At 40.1% G+C, this 17,491-nt stretch overlaps 1 protein-coding gene across 5 annotated transcripts in view; it reads right to left on the reverse strand.

Annotated features, from left to right (window-relative positions):
* Positions 1-17,491, reverse strand: part of CDH13 (cadherin 13) — a 964,660-nt gene that overhangs the window by 489,675 nt on the left and 457,494 nt on the right. Inside the window, exon 5 of one of the 5 annotated variants that reach the window (XM_045534026.1) lies at positions 9,225-9,449. The exons of the other annotated variants lie outside the window; for them this stretch is intronic. Within the exon in view, the coding sequence (XP_045389982.1) occupies positions 9,360-9,449 (90 nt within the window). The 3' untranslated portion in view covers positions 9,225-9,359. Of the gene's footprint in view, positions 1-9,224; positions 9,450-17,491 lie in introns of those variants that run through there. 5 annotated transcript variants of the gene reach the window in all.

Below are 17,491 nucleotides of genomic sequence, written 5' to 3' on the forward strand. Positions count from 1 at the left end.
CACTCAGCAGTCAGCTGTTGAATGCTGTGAGCAGGAAGCAGCAAACACACTGAATACAAGAGAAGTGGCCACCGTTGTATACACAGGGTATGACTGCCAAGGTTTCAGCCTCTGACAGAGAGTCTCTGGGAGGGTAGAGGCAGTGGAAGGGGTCTCTCCTGAGTGTGGACTAGAAGCCAGTACTGTGCCAGGTGGTATGAATAACACAACAGTGACTACGTATCTGTGCGGGTCACCATGGGGCTCAGTCATTTAGATGCCTTTACTACCCACTTTTACCATCACATCAATTCTGTATGCTTCTGCTCTCTCCATTCATCATCAAATAAACACTAAGACATAGGTGGCTTTACTATCCCCATTTTACAGATTGGGAAACTGAAGCACAAGAGGTTAAGAATTTTGATGTTGTTTCCGTAAGTGCGCGTCAGCAGCAGCCTAGACAAAGTGCAAACACCGATGATTTAATACAAGTATATGACATCCCAGTGGTGCTAACCACTTACAATGTATTGTCTCATATGACCCTTCCCAAAATTTTAGGAGGTAGATTATTATTATGTCCATATTATAGGCAAAAAACAAAACAAAAAAATAATGAACTTTAAGAAATTTCCCCAAGTAACATTTAAGCCTTTCTGTCCACTGAACCTTTGTTCTGAATCACTAAATTAAGCAATTAGATGGATCATTTGCAAAGAGTTTAAGCAAATAAGAACATTCCTACCCCAAACCTGCCCTTTAGGTGACCACAATGAGCAGACTGTGAAATGGTCGGGACAGTTGTTTTGGCCAGCTTAGCAATTACATAGTAACAAAAGGGGATTCAATCAATTGCTTAGCAATTAGCCATTATGAGAAGATGGAAAAAAAAAAAAATCAATTGACTGTTTGGTAGAGCAGGAAGCATTTTAAATGTCACCACAGTGAGAGAAATATTTGAAGATTTGTCTTCATAATGGTTAACTAATTGCAATCTTCAAATTTTATTGCCTTGGAAAAATAACTCAATTCAAGAGACAGAGTATTAACACTTGGGGCTATTTCTCCTTTGTCTTAGTTAGCAACAAGGGGAGGCATGTAAATCGATCAATCCCTATGATTTAAGAAGACCCTTCCTAATAAACAGCATCCTTGAGGACAGAATCAGCGCATTAGTCATCATTTTGCCATCCATATGTACCTAGTACAGTGTGGGAACATATGGTAGGTGCTCAAGACACGGTGGCAATTGAAAATGAATGACAATTGAGAAAAAATACTGGGGTCTGTTTCCAGTCTGAGTTCCCTTTAAGTGAAATTCTAGAGCTGTATCTGCAATTTGACTTTGGTAGAACTATGGTGAAGGCCGGGAGCTGCAGATTTGTTCACCACCGGGCTTTCCAACCCCTTCTTACATCAGCCCTCCCACCTGCCCCAGGACAGTCAGCTGTCACCACCATCGTGGTGTCATGATATCCCTCCACTTCCACCCACAAGGGGATGTAGTAATTCTTTTGGTCAAACCAAATCCATTTCTATGGCCTTAGCGATGGCTTCAGCCATGGGCACTTGCCCAAAGTTGGACTGAACAGTATTCGCCCCAGGGCATTTTTTTTACTGGAGCTGATAGAGAGGCTTCCTCTTGTCTCTGACATTCATGGTGCTAGAAGGATGCTGCTTGTGACCATCTTCCTTGACCAAATGGAGAAAGTCTGTCTTTGGCAAGGGAGGATCAGGCCATCACACAAAGAAGGAAGTCTGTCTAGGACAAGAAATCAGGCCACCATGAAAAGAAAAGAAAGACTGTCTGTAGCAGGAGAGAACCAGGCCACCGTGCAGAGGGAGAGCACAAAGAACAACGCTGCAAGGCCTGGATCCGGCTGTTCTAAAACCAGACGCTGCCTTGGATTTCCTGATTATGGGGGTTAATAAGCTCAGCCATTCCAATGTATTTCTGTCACATACAACCTCTGTGTCCTGATGAACATAACCAACTTCCAGCTACTGCAGGTATGTTTGCTTCAGTTGGTTCATATTGGGGGCAATCAGAAAAAGAAAGAATTAGAGATTGAGAATAAAGTTAGAAGGTAGTCTGAAGAGGAGTTAAAACTTTGAAATAAATCTGTGGGAAACCGCAGGTAGGCTGGGGGCAAAGGAGCAACTGTCTGTGAGGGGCTGGAGGCATGTGCTTGCAGCTGGGTGTCTGGGACGGTGGGAGGACATGGGGGTGGGGGGCAGGAATCCACAGAGTTCTACAGTACCAAAGGGGCCCTGAATTAGGATGGGAGCCACACACAGCGGTGAAAGCTTTTACATTAACTACCACAAAGCAAAAAATGAATTTGCTTTGTTGAAACAGAGGATTGAGTTCCTTTCTAAAGATTCTATTAAACACAGCTAATAAAAACGGAAAATACGCTATGCACATATTACTAATGCAAGATGAGTAAATTCCAATGAACTTCTATGACTGAAATCCCAGTGTTATTGTCCAACCTCACTTCCTCCTAGCGCAAGGTCTTGCTCAGTGATGTGAAAACCCATCCTGACTACAAGAGAAGGAGAAGGCAGAGTGACGAGCTGCTGAAGAAGGCACAGTAAACCATAATAATTGCTTATAAAATTTTATGGCTGGTCATTAATCCTAACCACCTCAATTTCTAAAAAGAAAGATTCATGTCTTTTTAAATAGACAAAATTTGAGTTTATGGAAAATTTAATAATATTCATGCTTATACAATGAGAAATTCCCAAAGCCTTATATTTCCTGCAGACTTTGGAGTGGAGGCAGCCTGTTGTAGTAGAGAAAGGACAGGTTTGGGAGTCAGACCCACGGCCAAAGCCTGGCACCGGGCTTTAAGCAAGTCCCTGAATCTCTCTGAGCCTCAGTTTCCTCCTCTGGGAGATGGGGAGTGAGGCCGGCTTCTTTGCAAAACCACCACCATGAAAACTCAAAAGGAAAGTGAGAAAGTTCGCAGAGGTACAGAGCCTGGCATGTGGGTGGCGGTGCTCACTAAAGCAGCTGAAATCATCACTCCAGACCTTTTCAAAACCTACCCAGAACCTGGTCACAGTCACTCCTCTCCTCTTCTACCACCACCACCCTGGGCAAGCCCCTGTCACTCCTAGGACTGAATGATTGCGACAGCTCTGCCCTTGCTGACATCCACAGGCCATTCTGCATATGCCGGCCAGAGCCACCCCTGAAGACAAAAGCCAGCTCACGTCTGTCTTCCACCAAAACCCTCCCGTGGCTTTCCCTCTCATTAGAACAAAGGCCAAAGTCCTCATGTTGGCCTCCAAGGCCTTCCCTGACCTAGTCACACCTCTTCTCTTCTCTAATATCCCTTTGCTCCTCTGCTTCAGCCATACCAGCTTCCCTGCTGTTTCCAGAACATTCCAGACACACTCCTGCCTCAGGCTTTTGAACTTTTGACCCCAAGATAGATGCATCCCTGTAACACGCTTCACCAGTTTCCCCCCCCCGAGGCCCTACCTGAGAACACTATTTAAAATTGCAAACTGTCCCCAGCTCTATCCTTGTCCTCTGCATCCTTTATTATGATCTGTCACAGCAAATAACACAACATGTACTTTATTAACTTTTGGGTTGTCAGGTTCCCTTACTCAAAAGGTGGCCTCTAGGAGGACTGGGCTTGGTCTATTCCTCTCACCGTTGTGTCCACAGAATCTACAGCAGTCCCCGTCATGCTGCTGGAGCTCAGTGCATTTTTGCTGAATGGAGCAGTTAGTGCCTCAACTCCCCAAGTCACTCTGGGGCTCTGGGTTGCAAATAGCTTCTCCTGGGCTGCAGAAAGCAGTCCCATCAAAAGGCACCCCTGTCTGAGGTTCCCCCCACCAGTGCATATCCTATAGGCCCTGAGCTTCAGGCTAAGCTGCATCCAGACAGTAGAACAAGATGGTAGAATAGCCACCTTTGCCCCAAGTCATGGCTTCCTCACTCATGAAAGGAACAATGAAATCTCCTTCAGCTGGCATTTGAGGAGCTTCAACAAGAAATATACAAATGCTAGGTTCATGAAGGTGCTCTAATGATGTGACTGTCCTTCCTTTAAATGATTGTTGTAAGGATTAAATTATGTTTACAAAATAGGAGGTTATAATTTTCATCAAAAATCTCCATCTCCCTGTTTGTCCTTCTCTGCTTTCCCCAGAGACCACCATCTGCCTGCTTCGCACCACCTCCTTCTCCAGCTCATTCTCCCCCCAAAACTCCTGCTCCTGTTGTCTCTTTCTCACAGTCAAGGTTTTGATTTTCCTGGGTTGCAATGAGCTCATTTGATATGACCGGAGCACTGAGAAATTTAATTTTTCATAACTCTTAACCCAGTGGTTCTCAACTCTGATAATATACTACAGTCTTTGACAGAGGTGGGGGTGGATTAAAAAAAAATAAAAACAAATAAAAAGAAAACAACAAAAAGGAAAAAAAAAAAGAACAAAACAAAATGATGGCAACAAAAAGCAGAACAAGAGAAACTCAAACACCAGAGGCAGATTATAAGGCTGTCTTGAAAAGTCAAAAAAACAAAGATGTCTTTCAGAATAAGACAATACAAGCTTAAAGGTGCTTATTTCATGACTAAATGCTATTTTATTAAGAAAATATCTGCTCTAAGGTTTAATTCCTTTTCCTCCACAAGACAGTAGAGGAATGTAAAGGAAATGGTAATTGGTTTCCAGACACAGGCCATGGATAACACACAGAGGCTCTGGGGAGTGTGTGCACAGGGGTGGCTGCGAACCAGTGTGACAGGTTTCAAATGCGTGAGTCAATCCGCCAGTGATGGGGAGGAGGGGGAATGGGTGCTCTGAGTTGGCACCACACACGAGCCTGTTCCTGGTGATTAAGCCAAACAATGGAGCCTGCTTACTGTAGTGACTAGTCCCGTTCCTGTTATGATAACCCGAAAAACATTCCCAGAAATACTCTAGGACAACATGTAGGCAGTAGAAATGGATTAAACATTTTCAGGGACATGGGTGAGAGCGCACTGTATTCAGGAAAATTCCTTCCACAAAGTGATACTATTCCAGTGCGAAAAAATCATAAGTTATCACTGTGAGAAATCAAACTACCTATGCCATCTAAAATTCTTGGAGCAAATAGAGTGTTTAGCATCAAATTTGACAAGCTGATTTTGAAGTTTTTCACCTTACCTGGCTTCAGAATTCTTTAAAAGATCTGTTTGGGCACATGGCTGGGGATTTTTACAGCAACACAGTAACTTATGAAGAAATTACTGTGTGGTAGAAATTACAATGTGCGATAGGTTAGGTACTTTACAATTTCTCTTTTTATCCTCAGAGTAAACTTTTGAGGCATTATTATTTTTATTTACTTTTCACATAAAAATTTCGATGCAGGTTTAGTGATTTGCTCAAAGTCCCATAGCTTGTACTCTAAAAAAGAGAGAGAGAGAGAGAGAGAGAGAGAGAGAGATGGTGCATCAGTGTAGATAAGCAAAGAGTACAAACTGAACTTGGAAGCCAGGCTGGTTGGATACAAATCTCAGCTCTGTCTCCATCAGCTGCAGAATCTTTAGGATTTTATACCTTAGTATCTTTATCTGTAAAATAGGGATGATAATAGTATTTACCTCATGAGGTTGTCTGGATAATCACAGATAAATAGAGAGGGTGAGGGTGAGAGAGAGGGAGAGGAGAGAGGGATAGAGGGAGGGAGGGAGGTGGGGGGAGACAGACCAGCAGATACTACACAGTCACACTTATATATATGTATGTGTATTCAAAAATCAACAATAAAAAGAAAAAACATAAGCTGCTCTGTATACACACACACACACACACACACACACACACACACACACACACACACAAAGCACTTAGACATCACAAACCCTGCGTAAGCTAATATGTGTATACATGGACAGTATGGGGCAGATATACAAATGGCAGGTATTATCATCATCACCATCAACATCCACTCTGCCCTTACTTCTACATCAAGACTTGATATCTATAAAGTGTCTCCTTTCTAGTGGTCCTGAGGTCCCACCCTCACTTTTACAGAGTCCTTCTTTTGGTTGAAGAATGATATGGGGAGTACAATTCCATTGGAAGAAAAGAATCACAGAATTTTATGTTTTAGAGTTAAAGGCCTACTATTGGTTTCAACAGATGAAAAACAAAAGCACTGCAGCAAAAGCTTGGCCCTCATGAGCCACCAGACAAGGAAATTTACTCTAAAAATATTCAAGCCAGGTTTGGAAACAACAATTCATTTTCCTGATTGGTTTTTCACCTTGAGAGACTGTGAGATGACTGACCCAATGAGACACAAGTGTCTTCTCTTGAGCTCCATCTCCACAGTCAGTGACTTTGCTTAGATGTCGATGTTCAAGTTGAGCAATGGGGGTAAACTCAGAGAACTCTTGCCTCCGAGTTTTGGGGTTGGGGAGGTGGCTGAAAGGCCTAATGAGATTGGGCTCTTCTCTTACTTCCAGCCAAAACCAATTCACCTGTATCTGCTTTTTCCTACTGGACTTTTGAACTAGATTTTATTTGAAGAACACATTTTGAAGTTCAAAAACCTTTTGACAACCACTGGCTTAGATCCCTTCCAGCTCTGACGTACTTGATGCTCTAAGATCAGGGTGCTTCTTACATGTCCAAGTCTTTGGTACAAAATGCTCCCCTGGACCACAGTGGCAGGTGCTATCCTATCAGGGAGGGCACTGGGGCAGGATCAAAGAGAAGCCAAAAGAGACACACGCTGACTTTTGAAAGAAACTCAAGAACTCTCCCATTTTAAGATTCTAAATGATGCTTTCTAAAAACATCTAAAGAAAAGTTGGGTTTAATTCCACCAGTTGAAGCTATCATAATATTACTGGGTTTTTCTAAAGGAATTGTTATGTACCCAATTCCCATGTGCAGCATATAACTCGCAGATTTAATTATAGATCTTCCTCACTCACTAGTTCCCTAGGAAACAAATCCATGGCTCATGTCTTGTGCATGGAAGGTCATAGCAAGAAGATAAATATTTTCTGCATTTTGAAACTTTATCTAGAGGTCACAGGTCTGCAGCTCAGTAGACGAGAGCTCTTCAGACAATATCCAAAAGCTGCTATGTCTGACTAATATCAACAACACTTAAAAACCTTTTGTGTTTATCTCAAATAAAGCACTTTCCACTGAAATGCCTGAAAATTTTCACTATATCTTTTTCTTTTTTAAGGTTGAAATATAAATAAGATGAAAAGTTCCCTTACATATTTCTTCCTACTCAGTTAAGATAAAGACTATGTTTATCATAACAAAAAAGGACTTTTATCTGAAAAATCCAAACTAATTTTAATCAAGTGGACATTGCAGGTTCAAAGTTCTTTTTTCATCATGAATCAGGCAGAAAATGGCTCCAATTGCCCAGTGACACTGAAAATCTAAAACAAGAGGGCAAACTAAAAGCCAAAAATTCAGAAAAGTGAAAATGTAAGTGCCTTTACATATGTGAAAAAAAGATCGCAAAGAGACAAATTTTTCCTCATGACTAGAGGAAATCGGTCTCATTTCACTTTATAATTTTGTGTATTTAACACTTTCTGAAATTGGTTTTCACTCATTCCCATTAGTGTCACTAACTTTTTTAGTCCTAAGTGAGGATTAAATGGGAAAATATAAGTACTTTGTAAACCCCAAAGAACGATACAAATGTTAGCTATCACAATTAGTGTTTGGAGTATAAATTCTTAGACACAATCCTTTTGATCACAGTGTGGCAGGACTGAGAGTTTCGGGTGTCTGCAAGCTTTAAAGGACAAAGCATAGAGACCAAAATCAGTTATGATTTTCACTGTTCACGTGGAGATCTTTCAGGAAACACACAGGAACATTCAACAAAACTCGCAGAAATGTCCCAGAGGGGCTCAAAAGAGAACTTATATTCCCAGGAGAGCATACCAAATCTATGGCAGAGAGAAGGCCAAGGGGTCTAAACCTGGCACTATAACATTTCCAGCTTCTCCTGCAGCCTTGACAATACACAGATTATGGCTTCAGTGGGAGACCAGAGCCATCAGGATCAAGGGAGTTTTATTTTGTCATTCTTTAGCAAAAGATATAGAAGGAGACAGACTATAAAATGACATAGGGCATGACTGGGAGGAGGCAGGGAGGATTAGTTAGTCATCACTTCCTTTATGAATGCATCGCACACAATTGCTTTCGGTCAGTTTAAGGGCCTCCATAAAATATTTGTTAGGATATAGCTAATATTTATCGAGCAATTCCCAAGTACCAATGTGCACTTTTCATGTGTTCTCATGTAGTCCCACAACAATCCTGTGACCCTGGTCAAGCACACTTGGAGGGTAGATCAGCTCCAGTTCCAGCTAATTAGTAGAAGAAACGGGCTCTAAATCAGGGTTTCTGGGCCCAAAGGCAGTGCTCCAAACAACCACCCAATTAGAAGGAAGGTTCTAACCATTCTACAGTTAACATCTCTATGGGAAATCCATGCAAATTGTGATCCTTTCTCCAGAAATCTCACACACATGCACACACACACACACACACACACACACACACTTTGGCTATCATGTCAGGTGTTCAGAGACTCCCTAATGTCCATCCAGTGACTGAGGGCAAACACACCAGGTTAAGAACCTCTGTTCCTCAGGGCTCTCTGGCTCCTGGTCGTCCTTACCTCCTTCCTCCCCACCTTGTCAATGCTCAGCTCATCTCAACCTTCCTTTCTCCTATTTTGAGTTCATAAAACCAGTCAGGTGTTAGATTCTAGCTTAAGTATGTTATAATGGTGACATAACTGAGGCGTGTTTTTGCCTTATTGAAGAAAAGTGAGTGTCAAGTGACTGCAGCCCACGATGTGGTCAGAGAAGCTTCAAGCTTAATGGGGCTTCTGGCATTAAACCACAGACCCTTCACGGGGTTCCAGGCACCTGCCCTAGAAGCACCCAGAGCTTCTTATCAAGGAAGACTCCCACTGTACACCTGCCACATCCAGATGTGAGGGTGGGGACAGGGACTCACTCAACGCTGCGAACAAGCTTCCCTACTCGATGTTGGGTGCTGCAGTTAAACACCTGCCTTGGACTGAGAAGCAGCTGAATCCCTAAGACTGAATGATTTGCCTAAGGCCTCATTTCTTGTTGGCTATTGAGCCAGAGATAGATGTGATGACTTTTGACTCTCTGATTACACATTTCTGTCTCAAATACTCGATAGTGTGATCAAAATTCAGCTGATAAGACAATTTATTTAAACGCATCATTGTGTTGAAAAAATGGATTTGAAATATGCAGTGCTAGTGGGAAATAAAATGGTTGTGATTTATTTCTTTAAACCAATAATGTCTCCAAATAGGATGTTCATTAAATTGCCAAAATTGTAATGCATGAATTTAAATCTGTTGTAATGCCTTCATTTGAGAGAAGTTCACTTTTAATAGGATTGTGTTTTCTCTGTGAGAATAAAAAATAGCCACATTTTATTGTAGATTATGGATTAAAATAAACAAACCAACAAATGACTACAGCATCACAGATTAAGCAGCCTTTGTTTGCTTGTTTGTTTTAAAGAACCATTACCTAGAGTGACCATTTTTTCTGGAATTAAAATTGACATGCTTAGTCTTACAGTTATGCATTTGAAAAATGGGGCATGGTTTTGAGGATCTAGACAGATCCAGGATAATATGGGATGCCAAGACCCTATGTGTTTTTACATAGGATATGCAAAGCACACACTTCAAATATACAATTCCTTTTAGATTATAACTGAAGAAAACTTAAATGATGGGACATTTTTGGACAGAGCTGGCGTCATCCACATAGCTACCATCAAACTGTGAGTCCTGGATTAAAATTCTGATGCTCTAAACCATTTAAGTTGATTCCTTCTTACTCTTTTGTAAGAAAATAGATTATTATATGCTTTATTAGGAACGTTTCCAGGAAGTTTTGTTTGTTTCTAACCTCATATTCGTGAAGGAAAGACACAGAGGAGAATACATCTATGATCTGATTTTAACTGATTTTTCCATTTGCACTTAAATTCTTCCAAAGACTAGAAGAGCAAAAAATAAACTTACCTCAAAAGCATTTCAATTCTCTTAAAATATGCTGATTTAGTATTGTGTGATAAAGAAAATACTTTTGTATTTAAAAAACCTTACCTGTAAACTACAATGAACCTAATGAAATGTAAGAACACAATAACCACCATGCTCCAAAAGTCACTGTTTTCTCACTAAGTAAAACAAAGTTTACTTTTAAGGGAAGGCAATCATGCTCTGAAAGGTACAGGGAACCACAGAAAATGTATGGATTAAGTTATGTGCCCAAAGTAATCATCTAAAGTAAATTGTTTTCCAACTGTTATCCATCATAAGCACTTGCAAATTTAAAAAACTTAACCAACTTTGATAGGAATACATATTGAACCAACTTTAGTTTGATGCTAAGGAATGCCTCTTTTAAGTGGAAAACTTAAGTGATTCGTATTTTATTCTAAATCTAGAAGCAAGGTAGGTAATGAAGAAGATTGCAATTCCAGAAACTTATTAATAGAGAGCTGAATTTAAATCCTGGCTCTGTCACTTTAGGCAGGTTACTTAACACCTCTGCAGTGAGACTTCCTTTTCTTGTTAGTAAAATGGTGGTAATATTGGTACTCACCTGGTAGGGCTGAGAAATTTAAGGGGATAATAGCACGAAGTGCTTGGGACGCTACCTGGAGCACAAAGAGTTCTCTAGTCTTATGGGAAATACTGATTTCATATTAATGGGACTACAAATCCCAAAGGCTGTCCCGTGTGTCTTGGAATCCCTGGCCTCCTCACCAAGGCAGCTTCCCAAACGAAGAGGCTCCAAAGGCCCACCGGGCCACCACATTAGCTCTGATGTGAGATTCCAATTTCACAGTCACTGATAGAGTGGCACATTTATTGAATCTTAATGTACTCGGGTCCTATGAACACATATTTCTTCAAAAATAAACATCCATTTTGACCACAGTATATTTTTCTTGCACAATGAGATGCATGAACATGCTGATCCAGAAAATAAGTGCATGTTTCTATGTTACTTCCAGAAGCAACTTTAATAAGTTAGAGGAGAGTAAACCAGATACTCAGAGGATCCAAGGCCAGGCTATTTGTGCATCTTAATGAGCACTAATTAAGGGTCTCTGGAAGAAGGAGTGGAAGATGGAAAAAACAAAAAACAAAAAACAAAACACAAAGCCAACCTGTCAATGACTGTATGGATTCTATAGACCTAAGCTATGAACATTAAGATCATTAAGATCAGGCATCCTGACATTCAACTATAAAGCATTATTCATGAACACAGAGTGGGCAGAATTATACAGTCCATTTAAATAAAATCAACCACATAACAGATACGACTCACAAAGTGATCATTTTTAAAAATAGAAGATTGAATTTCAAATCAGCATTTTAATGGCCCAGTGATCCAAATATTAAATTGATAATCAGGCCACAGTAATTTGCATGAGTAGCTGGAAATATTCTTATAATTCTATAATGATCTATGAAATGCCAGAAAATTCACATGCTCGAAAATTACTGTCCCAAGAAGAATCTTGAACTATCAGTGCTGGAGGATGACATCTGATATAATCTAAGTAAGTGGTTTTCAACTGGGGGTGATTTTGCCCCACTGAAGACATTTGGCAATGTCTGGAGATATGTTTAGTTGTTGAACTTGGAGGAGGGGTGCCGCTAAACATCATATGATGCCCAGGACATCTAGCTTGTAGAGCTGGGGTGCTGCTAAACATCCTAAAATGCACAAGAGTCCCCACATTATTATTTGACCCAAAATGTCAGTGGTGCTGAGGTTGAAAAAACCCTAATCTATATCCACCTTTTTCACTGTACGGAACAGAGAAGCCAAGACAATGAGAATCTAGAACAGGGATGTCCAGTAGAATTCTCTGTGATAACAGAAACAGTCCGTATCTGCATTGTCCAATACAGTAGCCACTCACCTTACACGGCTGAGGCCAGTGTGACTCGGAAACTAAAGTTTTTCATTTAATTTAATGGTAACTAATTTGAGTACAAATTTAAGTAGTCACAGGTGGACACTGCAGGTCTGGAATCTGAATTGAGTTTCTGTATACTAGCATGAAGGGTCCTTTTCGTGGCCAGAAAATGTAAATAAACATTCACTGTGGCTCAGAAATGTTCTGAATTATGAGTAGTCATTTGTTTCTGTCTTGCTTCAATCCATAAAGCTCTAAGTAACTCTGAAACATTGGTCAAGATAACTTGAATATATCAGAAAGACAACTGAATCTTTTAAAAAGGAAAAAAGAAAGGTAATTCCCTGTAAGAAGATGGGACTTATGTATGTCTTTCAGTGGTATCATCACATGTAGCATTAATAGGAAAGGAGGGGTTCTGAAGTGAGAGGGGCAATAGGATTCAGGATGCAAAACCTGCTCCAGTGACCTGATCTGTTTTAGAAATCCATTTCTTCCTAAACTCAATACGCCTTCAGCTCCCCTGGAATGGAAATGTAGCAGAGAGATCCCACAGGACAGAATTCATACTGACCAACCTCAAGGCATCAGATTTGGGTTTTATGTGCATCTGTCCCCATACGTCCTTCTCCTTTTCCTTGGGTGGGAGCTGGAGGACTGTTGTAATTGTTTGCCACATCTCATGCTGGTGTGAGCTTGCTTTGGAATAACTAAGCATGTGCCTGGTCTCTGGCTCTGTGATAGTGGGTTCTAAGCCATAAAGACAAGATGCAGAGTCCAATAGGAGCTCCACTGGTGGTTGGGTGAAGGATAATAAAATGGATGTTGGCAAGGTAACAAGGCAGGGGATAAGGGCAGAACCTCAGTTTGGGGCAGATTTTTGTTTGCTTCCTAAATAAAAATGTCCAGGGAGAGAGAGAGTGAGTCAGGGAGCTTCGGCTATGTACTCCATGTTTTTCAAAACATCCTTCATGTAGGTTGCCAGACTTAGCAAATAAAAATACAAGTGCCCAGGTAAACTGGAATTTCCTACCAACAATTACTTATTTTTTACTATTAATATTACTGTGTCCGATGTAATAGTTGGGACACACTTATACTAAAATATTAGTCATTCTTTATCTGAAATTTCAATTTATCTGAGTCTTGTATTTTACCTGGCAATTCTGTTCATGAAACATCAGTCAGAGATCTCGCTTTGGTAAAGAAGGTCCCGTGGTCAACTGTGCTGTGGAAACGCAGCTTACGCTGTCACCCTCTCAGAGGTTGCCCAGGATAAAGGCAACCTGAAAAGCTCTGAGGAGTCCATAGAAATACTCCCAACTCTCTTTAACACAATACTCTCCAAACTTTTAAGAACTTAGAGCCCAGCAACAAACTGGTTTAAATGCTAGCTCTAGGATCAGACTGCCTGAGTTCAAACACAGGACTAGGGATAAGTTAAAACCAGAGACTCTGGTTGGGATCTGTAAATGGGGTAGGCATAGCACCAACCTCACAGGCTCACAGCGAGAGTTACATGGACCCAGGTAATGCATTTAGCCTGAGGCTGGCACAGGATAACTGCTGTGGGAACATTAGTGTTAATGGCCACATCAGTGGCAAGAAACTTTCCTAGCAATTGCTAGCAACATCCAGGTGAACCAAGGCATGTAGTTTGGGACATGCTGAAGGTAGTCCAAGAAGGGGTAGGGAGGGTGCTGGCCTGGCCCAGCATCAAATAAACCCCTTCACTGTCAGAGTGGGCTGCCCTTGACCCCAGCTCATTGTAGCTGATAAAATGATGATCTTCCATGCAGTAGAAGATTCAGTAGATCCAATCCTCTGGTGAAACTGTGCCCCACCTTGGGGGAGCTAGTCAGCCTTCTCTGTTTTTTTATTAGCTACTCTATTCATTTGCTAGAGCTTCATAATGAAATACTATAACCTAGGTGGCTTAAACAATGGAAATTTATTGTCTCACAGTTCTGGGGAGGCTGGAAGTCTGAGATCGCAGTGTTGCCAGAGTTGGTTCCTTCTGAGGGCTGTGAGGGAAAAATCTGTTCTAAGCCTTTCTCCTAGCTTCTGGTGGGTTTTTTTAGTGTTTTTTCACTTGTAGATGTATCACACCTTGATCTCTGTCTTCATCTTCACATGATGTCCTCCCAGTGTGTAAGTCTATCTCCAGATCTCTCCTTTTTCTAGGTAACAGTCAGATTGGATGAGGGCCTGCCCTAATGAAGTCACTTTAATTTGATTACCTCTGTAAAGATCCTTTTTTCAAATAGTTTTTGGAGAACACATTCAACCTAAAACAGTGACCCTCCAGAGCGAGGCTAATACCCACGGTCTTTCTCACCTTGCAGGATTGTAATGAAGCTTAAGTAACAGTGTAGAGGAAGAGATTTTGACAAAGTTGATAGCACCATAAAACTACAAGGTAATCATTTAATTTCACATGTTGATCTGCACTGGAAGTGGTGTTCAAACCTTGGCAAGAAAGATGCCAGGAAACTGTTAATCTTCCCACCGTACTGCCTGCAAACATACAGCTCAGGACTGCACGCTTCAACAAGACAAACAGGTTCTGAGGAAATGGGAGATGCATGCCTGGAAAAGAGCAAGCTATTTGCAGTGTCACTAAATCCACTGATGGCATATAGGAAATTGGAGACAGAAACAAGGAAATGAAGATCGAGACACAGATATTTCAAAATTTACTGTGCACTTATCTTGCGTCAGCCACGGTGCTGGGCACAGGGCTTGCCAAATCTTAATGTAGGAAACATTATTTATGAGCAGCCTGTTTTAATAGAATGGATAACCTTATGAGAAAAAATATGCTTCAAAAAAAGGGCAGGTAAAAAGACTGAGGGGAGGCTGAGTTGTGGCGAAGAAAAGAGAGATAACGGAAGAGGGCCAAGGCAAAAGTTTGCCAATTTTGTCATTTTGATTGATGCCGGCTCTGTTTTCTCTCAGCTTTCAAAAACCTAGTTAGAAGGAACAGCAATCTTGGACAATTTGGTTCAATAAGGAAATGAACACACGCCTATGTCTCCTATACCTCTCATCCACCATTATTGCCAGATAATGTTATGAATTCTTAGACTTTTCATTTACTCCATCATCAGTAAGCCTTCAAAATTTACATATATTATACAGATGAGTGCTTAGAAAGATTTTTTTTTTTTTAAAGGGAATCTGTCCAGGATCCTCCAAAGCAAAATCTCTTGTTCTTAACTAAAACATCTTTGAAGAAATACCTTTGAAGCGTCAAAACTTTTAAGTACTAAGACTGTCAGACAGCTACCAGGAAAATCTCAAAGGCTGATAAAATGGAATTTGGGAAAATGAATTATGTGAGTTTCTCATGCTTTGCCTTGTGAAATAGAGGAGCAGCTTTGACTGGAAAATTGAAAGATGCTCCTCTGCGGTCTGCCTTCCAGTTCAGGAACCCCATGTCGAGCAAACATTTCTACACATTCTGATTTCTCACCATCCCTGACTTCTTGTCTATGTCCACGGTGGGACAGCAGCTTTGAGAAAACAAGTAAGTCATGGAGGTGGGACCCTGACAAAATGATAATTGTTTTTCCTTCTAGAGGAAAAATCAAGGCAAAAATAACTAAGGCAGTTTTGAAAATAACACATATTTTAGAAGGGCTTGCCCTCCCATGTGTTAGGACATGCTATAAAGCCTGCAAGTATCAGAAAAACGTGGGATTGTTGCAAAATTTAATACATGAGATGGCTCCAAAGTAAACAGTTGTATGTACCAGAACTTAACATCTTATAAAGACTATATCACAAAACCAGAAAAAGAGTATATTAAAAAAAAAAATTGGAGGGAAAATTAATTTGGAGGGTAAAAACTCCAAATGGGGCTTTATATTAAACTATACATCAAAAATAAATTCCAGATAGATAGAACAATCAAATGTGAAAATGAAACCATAAAAATTTAGAAAAATGTATGTATTAAGGTGACTCTGATCTTAGAATAGGCTAACGTTGTTAACTGTAAAAACAAGGGAATAAAGCGTAAGGAAAAACAGTATTGTGTCCAAATAAAGATTTAAAAAGTCAGTATTTCAAAACATCAAATCAAATTACTTTAAATAACAAGCTGGCAAAAAAATGCAACAAACATATGATAGACAAAAGATAAATGTCCACAAGAAGTAGCAACTCTTTACAAAATCAACAGGAAAGCCATTGACACCCAGACAGAAACAGGGAGTATGTCCTGAGCAGACAGCTGCTTCTCAAGGCAGGGAGAAAAGAAGGAAAAAATTACCTCATCAGTATTTTTTAAATGACCAAAAAAAAAAGTAATAGTACCTTATCATTTTCATCTATCAAAGTGACAGATTTTAGAACTCTTAGCACTGCTGGCAAGCCTAAGGTAAACAGGGACTGTTGGTGAGAATGAAGTTGAGCATCATTTCTTTGCAAAGCATTTTGATAATTATGTGTCAATTGTCAAAGACATTTATTTTATCAATACCAACTTCAACTTCTAAGCACTGACGCTAAGAAATTAGATAACTGTGAAAACACATCTATGTGCCTGAATTATCATCACAGAATTATTTAAAATAATGAATTATTGGTAGAAAACTGAATAACCAAAAATAAGTAAAAGCTGAAATAAATTGATAGCCCATACGATGTTTTTTTATGTGGACATTAACTCTCATGGTTTGGAAGAATTCAATGAAGAAAACATTCTTACAAAATAAACGGAGATTTTTAAAAGCGGAATGTAATCTGAATACATAATTTAATCCTATACATGCACATATGTAAATGTAAATAGATATATGCAAATATATATTTAATTACACTCACATACATAGAAAAAAATAGACCCCAAAACACCAAAATGTTATCAGAGACTGTCTCTGAGTGGCAAAATTACAAATTAATTTTATTTTCCTTATTTATTTACTTATTTAACAATAAGTAGCCATTGCTTTTACCATCAGAATAAGTTAATTTGAAGATAAAATACTGGAGTCAGCATCTTGGGGAAGTTGGGTAAAGTTTACTTTGTCATTATATATCCATTTATGAAATGGTTACTATTATTTTTACGTTGGGCTAAGGGAGGGCAGAGGCATATGGAGAACTGTTTCTGCTGGAAAGAATGCTATAGTCATTCATAATTTTGTTTCTGTTTTTGCTGTTGTTCTTTTGGATGGCACCATCCATTATTATGGTGCTTAATGCCCAGCTGAGCTATTTGGAAATGGGAACCAGAGGGAAGGAGAATAATTTTGAAAACAGAGTAATTAGGAAAAGACAATGGAAAATGAGGTTTGGCCTACAAGAGGTTGGCAGGAGGGCTTTGGGAGAGGAGAGGAAGAAGCTTGATAGAGTAGAGAGTGCAGACAGAGTAAGCAAAGTATCTACGTGCACACAGCCCAGTAATAAAACCGACGTGGGAGCCCAGGTTATTCTACCTTGTAATAATTTTTTTCTTTTAATACCACCACATTTTATTTAAAGATGA

Source organism: Lemur catta, chromosome 20, assembly GCF_020740605.2.
Source record: "Lemur catta isolate mLemCat1 chromosome 20, mLemCat1.pri, whole genome shotgun sequence".
Lineage (NCBI taxonomy): Eukaryota > Metazoa > Chordata > Mammalia > Primates > Lemuridae > Lemur > Lemur catta.